The sequence below is a fragment of the Hirundo rustica genome, chromosome Z (assembly GCF_015227805.2).
Source record: "Hirundo rustica isolate bHirRus1 chromosome Z, bHirRus1.pri.v3, whole genome shotgun sequence".
Classification (NCBI taxonomy): Eukaryota; Metazoa; Chordata; class Aves; order Passeriformes; family Hirundinidae; genus Hirundo; species Hirundo rustica.
In genome coordinates, this window is record NC_053488.1 from 55,296,304 (window position 1) to 55,308,965 (window position 12,662).

General features: G+C 37.6%; 2 protein-coding genes across 6 annotated transcripts in view; one reads left to right on the forward strand and one right to left on the reverse strand.

Annotated features, from left to right (window-relative positions):
* Positions 1-12,245, reverse strand: part of KIAA0825 (KIAA0825 ortholog) — a 242,871-nt gene extending 230,626 nt beyond the window's left edge. For 2 of the 3 annotated variants that reach the window (XM_040089700.2, XM_040089697.2), the window contains exon 1: positions 11,564-11,629. In XM_040089700.2, coding sequence (XP_039945634.1) covers positions 11,564-11,587 — 24 coding nt within the window. In that variant the 5' untranslated portion in view covers positions 11,588-11,629. Of the gene's footprint in view, positions 1-11,563; positions 11,630-12,161 lie in introns of those variants that run through there. The other variant, XM_040089698.2, reaches the window with a different exon arrangement.
* The window catches only part of SLF1 (SMC5-SMC6 complex localization factor 1), a 34,096-nt gene continuing 33,432 nt past the window's right edge, over positions 11,999-12,662 (forward strand). Inside the window, exon 1 of one of the 3 annotated variants that reach the window (XM_040089704.1) lies at positions 11,999-12,121. Coding sequence is in view for 1 of the 3 variants with exons in the window: in XM_040089701.2 (XP_039945635.1) it covers positions 12,580-12,660 (81 nt within the window). In the remaining 2 variants the exon portion in view is untranslated. Of the gene's footprint in view, positions 12,122-12,287; positions 12,661-12,662 lie in introns of those variants that run through there. The other 2 variants (XM_040089701.2, XM_040089703.2) reach the window with 2 other exon arrangements.

Here is a 12,662-nt window from a genome sequence, read left to right on the forward strand (position 1 = left end):
ATAATAACCAAGATGCTTCCCATCAGAAGATTCATGTGAAGGATTTATTCAAATACCTCAGATGATTGTCTGGACTTAATTTAAGCTTAATCAAAGCCATTTAAAAATATTCTTTGACAACTAGTCAGTATATACCAAAACAATAAAAGCCCATCTTTGACAAATCTGTAAAATCACCATAAAATGCAGAGACATAACACAGATGTTTAAAGTTCCACAGCAAAAGAATTATGCTTTCTACTAATAGAGAAGCCTTTTAGTGCTCTTTCAACAGTTTGTGCTGGTAACTGGCTCTTCATGAACACTCACTCATCTTCATGGCCAAACATCTTCCAGCTTGCCTTCTAATCCTGTTTCTCTTCCTAGTGAAGAGTAAGAGTTCAGGAGCTTACTGTTTCCATTTAGCACGACTAGTCTTGATACCCAGCAGTATATTGATTCTACCACAAGTCTGCATCAGATTGATGTGTATGTCTTATTCTTAAAAAAGTATCTGATCAAAACATCACTTAATGGAGGAAAAGAAAGTATAAGTAACACACAGACCAATAGTATTGTCAGTTTTAATTAGAAGTACACTGATTTAAGCCTCTTTATGCTTAGCCTCAACTATGATTTGATTTCTAGTTAATTATCAGTTTATATTCAGAGCAGAACTCATGATTCCTGCCAGGTAGCTTTATACATTAAAAAACCCCACATATTATATATGATTTAGGGTTTAAACACTGCTGAAGAGAATAAAAATAGAAAATACAAAAGACATCCGCAGAACACTATATTAAAGTATAAATATACCAACTGATAGGAAAGAAGGTCCACATCACATCTAGTAATCAAACTAAATGCAGAAAACTACACCTTTTGTCTAAATGGTTTTCAGTTCTGTAACTATTAGGGAAGATAAAAAAAATCTTAAGACAGAGCCTTCTCACTAATTCACAAGCTGTATACAAATAATTTTTCCACCTAGTTTTGCAGCAGTAGCCTTTATCTTCCCAGCACACCCTCTTCATATTTTGATTCAGTTTTGTTACTTGATAACTTACATTATAAGATCTTACATATTTATTTCTTTGCAGGAAATATCTGTCATCTCAACTATGATGCTACAAAAGCAAAAGGACACATAACCAAGTGGCAATTTTAAAGAATATTTATCCGAAATATTTTTCTATTGCTGTTGAAGAAGAATGATACAGTGAAAGGACCTTCCTTCTTATTAAAGACATATTAAACAATCCTTTTAAGCTCCAGCATGAAGCTCCTTATCCTAAGGCAACAAAGAGTCTTCACAGCTGCCAGCTCACGAACGAAACATCCTGTGTTCATGGTGAAGTTCATTTACCTTTATACTGTTACTACATACACCATGGAAATGCCACATGATTATGGTTCAAGAATACTCAGAGATAGTTCTAATACATTCAGCCATCTCTTCTGGGAAAATGTTGTGTCAAGAATATCATTTCAAGGTATGATAGAGACAAGAGCACAAAAGGGAAAGAATTGATCATTCCTAAATGCATTCACACTGGGAAAAAGAAATAATTATTTGGAACCAGACCAGGTCACATATGACCATACAAAAAGGAAAGACAATCAGCTGATATGTGATGCAGAAAGGGCTTCCTCCTCCATTTTTTAAAAAACCTACTATAAAATTTATATTAGATTCTTTAGTGCCAAAACCACCTAGCCTTTGGTTACATGATTAAGAAGGGAAGTGTTCATAAATATCTTGTCATTTAATGCACTGTATTATTTCTTACATAATGACATGACTTAAATGACTTGTGCAATTGGCTAAAAAGTGGAACTACATTGTAAATGATGTGCTTTATTTGCCTATTACATCATAACAAAACTCCACTGAAAACTAAAAATCAATTTTTGGTTTTTTTGAAGGAAGACTACATTTCAAGTTTATAGAAAGACAGGAGGACATCACAAACCAAAGAGTAAAAATTTTTTCCCAAGGTCACCCTAACATTTTAGCAAATTTCTTTTTCCTTATATTAATTTCAAAGAATTTTACAAATTAAAAAACAAAACAAAACAAAACAAAAAGCAAAAAACATAAGATAAGATAAGGAGGAAATTTATATTACAATAAAAGTTTTAGGATTTACTCTATAATCTGGTTTTAGCTGCCTAAATAAGTAAATAATAATAAAGTAATAACTTCAGCATAATATCCTTCAGAGGTGTCAGTTGTCATCAAATCTATTTTTATATAATAGTTCTACAGTGAACCAGAGATTCAATTCTATTCCTTTAACCCGTAAGATAAATTTTGTTTGTTGTAACCCAGCCAACAGCAAGTGGCCCCAAACCAAGACTCCCTTCACTGGTACACCATCATGAAGCAGGTTTGAAGGACATTACAAGTAAAACCAAAATATCCAGTGAGAAAACTAATAAATGGCACATATTCTGAATAAGGAAGAAAGTGTTCGAAGATAGGAAAATGGGGTAGCATTTATTAAAATTACATATCTTCTAGGTAAGCTGCTAATAAGGGAGATCACAACACCCTTATGCTAATCTCTGGAGCAAAACATTACTCAGAAACTTTGTTCCAAATAAGTGGATAAAAAGTCAATAGCTTTGCAAGTATATATCAAGCAAGGTTATTTAACAAATAATTTGTTTTCTGAAGGCTGAGCAGAATGATTTGTCCATTTTTTTCCTCTATCAGTGTCTACCAGGAATAAGTTTACTAAACTATAAACACAAAGAGGGTTGTATTCCTCACCATTACCTATATTTACATTACCTGATGTAATTGATATGCACACAGTCAACTGGCATCTTAAGAATTTAAAACATTGTAGAGACTACTATTCTGATTTCAAACAATCCACTTATCTGTACTAGTAGATGATTTAGCTCTCTAAACCATTTCTTCTTGGAATGATCACAACTTTTTATTCAAATTAGGTTTTTGTACTATTGCACACTAATAGCAACACAATAAAAAGAATGGTGAGAAATTGATTGACTGTACTGAGAAAACAGATTCAAAAAAGTTGAACAAGAGACCACATTTTCTGACCCTTTTTCGCAGGATCCTACCAACTTTCTGTACCAGCCACTTAGCGTGTGCAAGCCCATTTATCCCTGTTTACCTGGCATCTGTATGAGCACTGATGGTAGTGTGGGGCTGAAGTGAGTGCCTGGTGCAGGCCTGACAACTTGATAGCAGTACCAATTTGTGCTAGATTAAGTTGACAAAATGATGATGAAAATAATAGATTGCCTGCATTAGGCTTACAGACCTTGAGAAATCATCTCTTATAGAGGAACTGAAAGGACTGTGTCTACACAGGCACGCTAAGATACCTGAACAGAAAGTTTTATTACATTTAACAGCAACAAAATGGGAAAGCGTATGTAAAAAATAACAGAAACTCCCTTCTTCACCTGCTTTTGTTTCACTTATTTTAAGTAATTAAATTCTTTTAACAAGGCTTTCTTGTATACTCTTGTTTTAGGCTGTAGTATTCAATTAAAAGAAAGTGGTTCTTTATGTGGAAAAGAATTAGGAATTCTCACAACTTTATGGGGTTTTCGCTGAAGTATTTCAGGACTAAAGTTCCTGTAACTTGTAAGTTCCATAGAAAAATCAGTGAAGACAAAAGCACAGGAAGTTTGAAAGAACAGCATGTTATTTCGACAAAAGGATAGCCCCTGATCTTTGACCAATACTCTTACATCTGTGTTTTATATTAAAAACAAAGACAACAAAGCCTGTACTGTTCCCACTGCTCTTATTATTTTTCTGAAAACAGAGGATATGCAAAATAAAAACAACAAAAAACCCAACAAACAAAACAACAAAAAATCCTGTATAAAAAATGACAGCAAGGTTCTAACTCCAGCCCACAAAAGCCAAGAAATTTAAAGTTAGTCTGACATTCAATCCTTAAATCATGCAAGGGAGCTTCTTTCTTTCTTTCTTTCTTTCTTTCTTTTTCTTTTTTTTTTTTTCCAAAAAATGACAATGCAAGGTAATGACAAGTTGTCAGCCCTAACTTTGAATTGCCTGAAGTTTGTCACTTGGTGTTTGTGTCACAACCTTAATGTTATTTAAATGTAGGTTTTAGTATCTATTATTTAAAAAGGTCTATTTTATGACAGCAAAAAGCTTTGATGGAATAAACCTCAAAGTACACTGTAGTGCTGGTATGCCGCTTCATTAGAAGTAGTGCATAAAACATACGCTGTTGACAAATCTAATTCATTAAAATTGAGGTAGAAGCACTTTAAAGCAACTGGATGGCATCATTAGCTATAGTTCCTTTCATAAATTATTCCTCTTTTTTCTTTTGAATGATTTTGTCAGTGTTCCCTTTCCAGACTGGGAATATTTTTGCCTTAAAGTTCAACACCTTCAACATGCTTGGACAAGTTAAATAAGTAGCTTATTTGCTAACACTAAAATTGTAACCTAATTATTTCACCCATATTAACTAAAGAGGAATAAAATTAAGCAACAATGTATAAGAGATTCAGCCTTATCAAATATAAAATTTTAAAATTAAGAGAAGTAGAGATTACCTAGTACAATGAAGCAACACTGGCAGAATTTTGCATTGCTATTGAGATAACTTGGATTTTATAATGAATTGAATTCTGCAAGAAATTAGGCACATCGCAGAGCTGATGGCTAGATGACATATTTAGTTATAAAAGGAAGAGTTGCTAAGTACATAACCTGGACTTTTAGGCAAAGATCAAAATTGGTACAGGAACTAAAGATTACAATAAGGACCATAAATGAAGCAGAGCTGGTATTTGAAGCATGACCCATCAGAGCCACCTTCCAAAAGCAGAAATACATAACTAGTCAAAACCTGATCAAATTCCATCTCAGAATATTGTTACCTGTGAGAACATTTAAATTCTTATTTTCAGATCAGAAAGCATTAAGTCCTATCACAGAGGTCTTGAAAAACCAAACCACAGTGCAGAACTTCACTGAGTGAAAAAGGATGCTTTTGAGGACTAAATATATTGAAGTTATGATTAAATTCCACTAGTAACATATTCAAAGAAATTCTAAACTACATGGTATACACAGAAGCTGAAAACTAAAAAAATCAAAGTTTCTTAATCAAAGATTCTTTATGTAACACAATTTTCCTGTTAATTTCTTATAAAGTGACCTAAATTTATTCACTTGAAAAACAAACAAAAAACCCCACAACCCACAGAAATTTCTGCATAGAATACATAATCATACTTCAATATGTCAGTGCCTTATACAAATATTTTCTAATGATTTATCTGGATTAGCAGAGTGCTGCCCTTGTTCAAGAAAAGCCCATGAAGAGCAGATTACACCATCCTATATATTTTTAGACAGATACATGTACCCATACAACTTTTCAACTAGATTAAGTGCCTCAGGTTAATTCTATACTGTCTCTCTACAGAGACAAAATTATTCTAACTTAGTACTTTCTGTGAAAATTTAAGAGGTGGATATCTTACTTTGAAAAGTTACTTAAATATGGAAACACTTCCACTGAGGCATATTTTATGCCTTCAGGGATTGCAGCCTATCAGGATCTGGAAGCAGACACACTAATTTACTGTAGAAGTTCTCTGAGAGACAATATACTGTCCATTTATAGTTCTCTGTGCTTGAATACACAAATTTCCTTCTAAAGGTGTGCAAATGCTCTGTTCAATATGCCTGATTAAGTAATCCTGCCAACTATGCCACTTGTAGCAGTATAGCAGAGAGAAGACTCTCAGTCAGGCACAAGAAATATGACTGATTATGTGGATGACTAGCATTAGAATTAATGCTAATACAGTATCTAAATTTGTCAATCCAGTGTATGATATAAGTGGGTCTAAAGGGTTGGCTAGGAACATAGAGGTTTACAGTCTTTGGCCTTACAGAATGCACGGTTACAAAGCAACAAAGTACCTATGGAACTACTTCAGGATTTTGTCTCTGTATGTGGCTGGATCTTACTGATTTTTTACTCAAACCTCCAAAAGTGAGTTGTCCCTGCCTTTAGGTTCAACACACTCTGCAGGAATCCCTGCTGGGGAGCAGGGGGAGGTGTTTGACCCAGAAGCTGCCTGCAAGCTCGAGAGACTAGTTTGCCCAGACTCCAGCAACATTTGCAGGCCAAGCTGCATAACAGTCAACCATAATGATCAGAGCTCTGCCATCTCTGGAATACATCAATCATGCAACCATCCAGACAGTTTCTCCTGCAATTCCTACCTGGTGTTCTTACCTTATGACAATTCCCACCACAGGTTTTTATCTTAGGACAAATCAAATTGTCTATCAAAGACAATGAAAAGGGAGGAGGTGTGTGTTGGTGGCGGGGCGGTGAGGTATGGCATGGAGAACTGCACATGAAAATCTATCTTTTGTCAGGTCGCATTTACCACAGAAGATTAATGACATGTGTGTCCAATATGCTACACATAAAATTTTCCTAATTAGTCTCTACAGGAACCCTCATCCTGCTCTTTTTCCATTTTGTTCCCTCTACTGCCATACTGTCTTTACATGTATATGGAACAATCATCTACGTTTAAGTTTTGTACCACCAAAACATGGGAAGAGCTACCTGCAGATGGGCAAGCAAGATCTGCTGATAAGAGGTGTTCCACCTTTAAGGGACAACTAAACAGTCACAAAGTACCTCTATGATCCTCTGTTAGCAGCTCAAACTTCTACTCAGCCCCTGTGAGACCCTACCTGGAGCACTGCGTCCAGCCATGCTTGAACAAGTCCAGAGGAGGGTGACAAATCACAGTGCCTCTGCTATGAAGATGGGCTGAGAGAGCTGGGGCTCTTGACAGTGGAGATGAGAATGCCCTGGATAAACCTCATCATAATCTTCCAGTATTTAATAGGGAGCCTGCAGTGGGTTCAAACAAGATGACCTTTAAGGTCTTTTCTTACCCATCCCATTCTATGAATCTTGCTCCTTAAGTAGCAAATCGATGTCTGATACTCATATGTCACAATTTTATATTCCAGTTACATATGGATAAAAAAAAATGTAACATTCTATAGGTTATTTTGATACTTTCTTGCTCTTGTTGCATCTTCATTATCTTCCCTATAATAATTCATGCCATAGTTTCTCCTAATTTCTTTTCAGCATTTCTGTCCTTCTTCCATCCACAATCATCTCTGCCTTTTGCTTCTATACTGACCTCAAATACAGTGAACTGCAGAGAAGGTAGAAAATGTACATCAAACACATTACCACACTGGCTGTATCATGCCTAAGTTGGTTTTCTAATGTCTGCGAGCCAGGGCTCACGTCCATCTGCATTCTGGGCACACGGGTTGGCCATTGACTAGTCAGAAATAAAACTGGGGGGAAAGGCGCATTATTGCAGAGATGAAACCATTCTGGAATATTCACAGTATATACAGATTGTACTTAACAACATTCAATTATTAGCAAAAATTTACAATATCTTCTAGCATTACCTACATTTACCATTTCAAATGCAGTTACCTAGAGAAGAACACAATACCAAAAGACAAAGAAAATGCATCTTACAGGCCCAAAACAAAGTAATCAGCAAACAATGTGAATCAGCTTATGGTCATTCTCAGGAGGGGAGGGAAAAAGAGGAAAAAAAAAAAAAAAAAGAAAAAGAGAGAGAGAGAGAGAGAGAGAGAGAAAATGAAGAAGGTGAATGCTGATCACATCAGAATGGTTCTCCTGTATAGGAAAAAATATTATTAGAAGGTCACCAGGGAAACTAGGTCAATTAAGTATTCCAGGCAGGTACACAGCGCATTTAGGACAGGGCAGAAGAGCAGTAATATGATTAAGAAGGTCTTAGAGGCAGCCCTAGATTAACTCATGTCAGACAAAGAAAAGAAACTTGAACATTACGTGGTAGGAAAATGAAGTATTAAATGCAAAATAATTACATTTCATACATATATTTTAAAAGAAACAAACAACCAAAACCTTAGTCCAAGACACAAGAGACTGAAAGTACACTAAAAAAATACAGTTCCTAATCATTACTGAGTGAACTAATACACATAAACTCATGTACAGAGTTACTGAACAAGCTGCTGAATACTATTCTGTGCTCTCTACATTTGTCCATCAACATTGATTCACTGACATACATTAACAGAAAGGCAGATGAATGCAAGGAGATGAGAAGATGGGCTGAGCTTATAATAGTCATAAAAATAAATGTTTTTTGGAACAAAAATGGTTACATGAAAGAAACTCAAATAATGAAGATGTTTTTAAAAATAAGTATTAAGTTATGATAACAGAGAGTTTATATAATCAGTATGGCTTGAAGAAAAGCAGCAATTTTCACAATGCTTGTTCTGCTTTTCCTATATTCATTAGCTCATGAAAGAAACTACAGGTATGTTTATAGAAAGATGATTACTACTAAGAAGCTCCTGTAGCTTCTGTGGATTTATATTGTATTATTGCTAATCCTTGTAATCCCTTATCACTACAGAAGAAAATTTAAATTCTTTCAGTTTCAAGAAGACAGAGACAGTGTTTCATACTTAAGAAAAATGTACTTTAAGTGGCATAAAGTTAGATTTTTATCCACATGAAGGCAGTATGGAAACACTTAATACTGCTTCAGATTTTATGACTGGTTTTTCAGTGTAGTTTCAGGATGAGTTTTTTACAAAGCTGTGATTACTAAATGTTTGCCTATGACATTGTGAGTATAATTTTAAAAAGTATACATGTTCTTAAACAGAAGAAAAAAAGCTCCAATGAATAATTTTACTGAATCAGTTAATCAGTCAAGTGCTAATCTTGTCTGCATGATGGCAAGTATTTTAAGCACATACTACAAAATATATTCCACTAATAAAAAAATCTGTCATAAAAGATGCTTTTGCATGGATTTCATCACTCTCAAAATGCGCAAGTAATTACCTAAAATTTTCAAGAGAGTAAGTCAAAAGGCTTTGAGGGACAAATTATACATTAGAAAAGACTGGGGAAAAAAAACAAAACAAAACAAAACACCCTAACTTGCAAAGTTAAGGAAAAAGTAGCAGAAAACACTTTGAGAAACAGGCTGAGATTTACAGAGAAGGATCAACAGTGATAACATAGAAAGCAGCAGCACCAATAAGGTCTGAAGAAAGATAATTGAGTGAAATAAAATCTGTGGGAATGTAAAAAGTGAAATTTCAAGGGAGAAGACAAGGTGGTAATATAAATATGCATAGAATATAAAGGAAATAAAAAGTATACGGTAGAAAGCCAGAACAATGTAATGATAATGAAAACTCTTTTTTTTCTCTCTAGATAATTATTAAAGGAGATCTCAAAGAGATGGACATCTGATACACTGTAAATAAAATCTTTCTGTGATAGGGGAAAAAGAATATATACTTTCCTGATCTTAGCTTCTTAATGAACTGAATATGAGAGCTGTACAGCCATTCTTGATCATCCTTAAAATGTAATTAGAAGTTTTTAAAGTCAAATACCATGTGTGTAGCACTGAAAATCACTTCCTAAATTTTATAAAACATGTCACAGGTACTGTAGAAGAGAATGTGTAAAAGTAGATACTATCCAAAACCCAGAGACAAACCGTTTAAACATAATTTATAATACTGAGCAACTGAATTGTATATTTGACAAATACATTAAAGGAAACCTAGAGGAATTTAAAACTACATCAGTTAAAAAGCCTGCTCCCTACGAGACCAGAGAGACACTTAGCTACCATAATGAGATCACAACAAGGATGGAAAGGAAGAAAATATTTAGACTTTTAATGAACCAAATAATGGAATCTAATGAATTCCAAACTTAGCAGCCATTACTGAAATAATGGTTAAAAAACTTAATTTCTTAAAGCTACATTTTGGTAACAATGTATTTTGAAGAAAAAAATAGATGTGAAATATTTGAGATCTTTATTTTGATTTCACACTATTTTATGTGCCAGAGATACGGGGGAAAAAAAAGTTAATTAACAAAGGTAACAAATGGTCATAATGTAAGTATGAATGATAGAATCAAGAATATCCAGAGTTGGAAGGGACCACAAGGATCATCAAAGTAAAACTCCTAGGCCTGTACATGACACTCCAGGATTCACACCATGCGCCTGAGAGCGTTGTCCAAACACTTCTTGAATTCCGGCAGGCCTGAGGCTGTCATCACTTCCCTGGGAAGACTGTTCCAGTGCCCAGCCACCACCTGGATAAAGAGCCTAAATCTAATCTAAATCTCCCTGGACACAGCTTCACAGCTTTTTACAACTTCTTCACCAGGAGTTAGTTTACAGCCTTTTAAGAGTCTTGTGACATAAAACTGCTGTTAGTTATCCGTTATGAATAGCAGCTACTCCTAGCTCGCAAGAATTAAACTGTTCAAAATAAAGTAAAAGTTTACAAGAATTAAAATCAATACCTTTACAGTCTGGACAAATCAATAGTAAAAGTATAAAGATGCAACAGGTACAAAATAGAAAACGCAACTGATCTTCATTTCAACAGAGAATTGCAAGTAATAAATGTAGTCTGAATATTAACTCTAAATATTTAAGGTTTCTTTCAGTGTTATTTTTGCAAAAAGAATAGTGACAAAGGTTGTTGATGGTTATTTCTTCATGCTTATACACAAAAATATAACTGCAGTGTTAAGGAAATAAGAGATAAGAAAAATTTCAGCAAGCATTAAGGGTACCAGAATACTTTTTAAACAAGACAAGAGTCATCTGTGGCCTGGAAGAACTGTTTTTCTGTTTTGATATTCTGGGAAACTCAGATTTACACCAAGCATCCAATGTGGTGTCAAATTTTAGATGTCTGCAGCTATGTGGTTTTGGTTTTTCAGGGATACTTATGTTATATAGCAGTGGTGAGCTCAGAGCATTGCTTCTACTGATCCAAGCTGCAGTGACAAAAACTCAGTACTTGTGAGTTTCCTTGTACATTTCTCAATTTACAGGTCTGAAATATGCAAGAGTATCTGAAATACCTCATGAGTGACTTGTCCACAATTCAGTTCTCTAAAGAGGCATTTTAACCTTTTTTTTTTTTTTTTTTTAATTGAATGTATGCATTCTACTCTCAAACTGTAAAAAAAACAAAACAAAACAAAACAAAACCAACCAACCAACCAACCAAAAAAACCTGTTCTACAAAGCTACTTCTATTTTCTCGGAAGCATCAACAGATTCCTTGTGCAATATCTGTTCAATGCATTACATGTCAGAGAAATAGTCAAAATTCGTCTCTCAAATAGAGAAGGGACAAAAATAAAGAGTGGGACACCGAAAAAAAGTTTCACGAACAGCAAATCTTGGCATTTCCACATTTCTAAATTCTACACCGAGTGCCAGAGGTACAAGATGAATATTATTTTGATCTCTTCATATTGCTTTGTAATGGGGAAAAAAAAATCAGGCCTTGACTCTCATAACAAAAACTTCATACCAACTTGATCAGAGGGGCAGGAATGCCTCCCCTTCATCAACAGGGCCGAAAGCCGTTCCCAAAAATACGTGGCTTGATTTTCTGGCTGTAGCACCACCTGCTCACCTGCACTACGAGGGCATGCATCATGTGGCTTCGAAACTTTGAAAAACTTCTCCGAGATACTGAGAAAAGGATTCTGAGTGTCAGAAATCCCTGGTCCCTTTCCTGACTCTTAGAGCCATCTTGTTCCAGAGGTACAACACTTCAGTTTGCATACAGACCGACACCCCTGCCAGACCGCTTTCCACAATTTCAGTTCTGCCGAGCAACAACGACGGCGATTTCCAGACTCCGAGAGAGCGTCAGCGCGTTCCCCCGCTCGCCCTCCGCCCCCAGCCTGCCCCCGCCTCCCCGAGCCTTAAGGGGACCCTCTCCTCTCGGTCTCAGGGAAGACCGCCCCTTCCCGCTCCGCGCTGAAGCCGGGCCTGGAGCGCTGCGCCGCCGGGGCCGACTCAGACGGATTTCGGCACCGCCTCCCCGCTGCAGGGGCCAGCGCCCACCAGCGCCTTGGACCCTAGGGAGCCCGCGGACGGCGCAGCACTCTGCCGTGCCGCACAGGAGAGAAGGCGGCCGCTGCGGGCCCCAACCCTGTCCCGCTCGGCGCCAAGGCCAGGTCGCACGGTAAGAGGAGGGGAAGGACAACCCCACCGGGGCCACTTACCCAGCTGGGATCCTCCTACGACTCCGCGCCGGCGGACCCGGCGACCGCGGAGCGTCAGTAACAACGTCTCGGAACGGCCGCTCCGCCACATCCGGGGGCGGGGCAGGGGAAGGCGGGAACACACTGGGCTGCGGCGCCCGGCAGGCACCGAGGCGGGCCGGGCCGAACCGAACCGAACCGAGGCACCGAGACGGGCCGGACCGGACCGGACCGGACCGGACCGGACCAAACCAAACCAAGACACCGTAGGCGCCGGCAGAGTGCCCGCTGCCGTGGTCTCCGTACGTGAGCTCTGGAGGGCTCCCCACCGCAGCCAAGGGGACTCGCTCGTCACCTCCCGAGCGGGACCGCCGCCAGCCCGCCGCACCTCGGTGGCGCGTCCCGGCGGTGGGGGTGGCGGGGTTCCCCCCGCGGGGCGATGAGAGGCCGCCCCGCACTTCGGACAGCGGAGCAGGGATTCGAAGGGCTGAACGTCCGGGCATTAGCGTGCGGAGCCAAGGT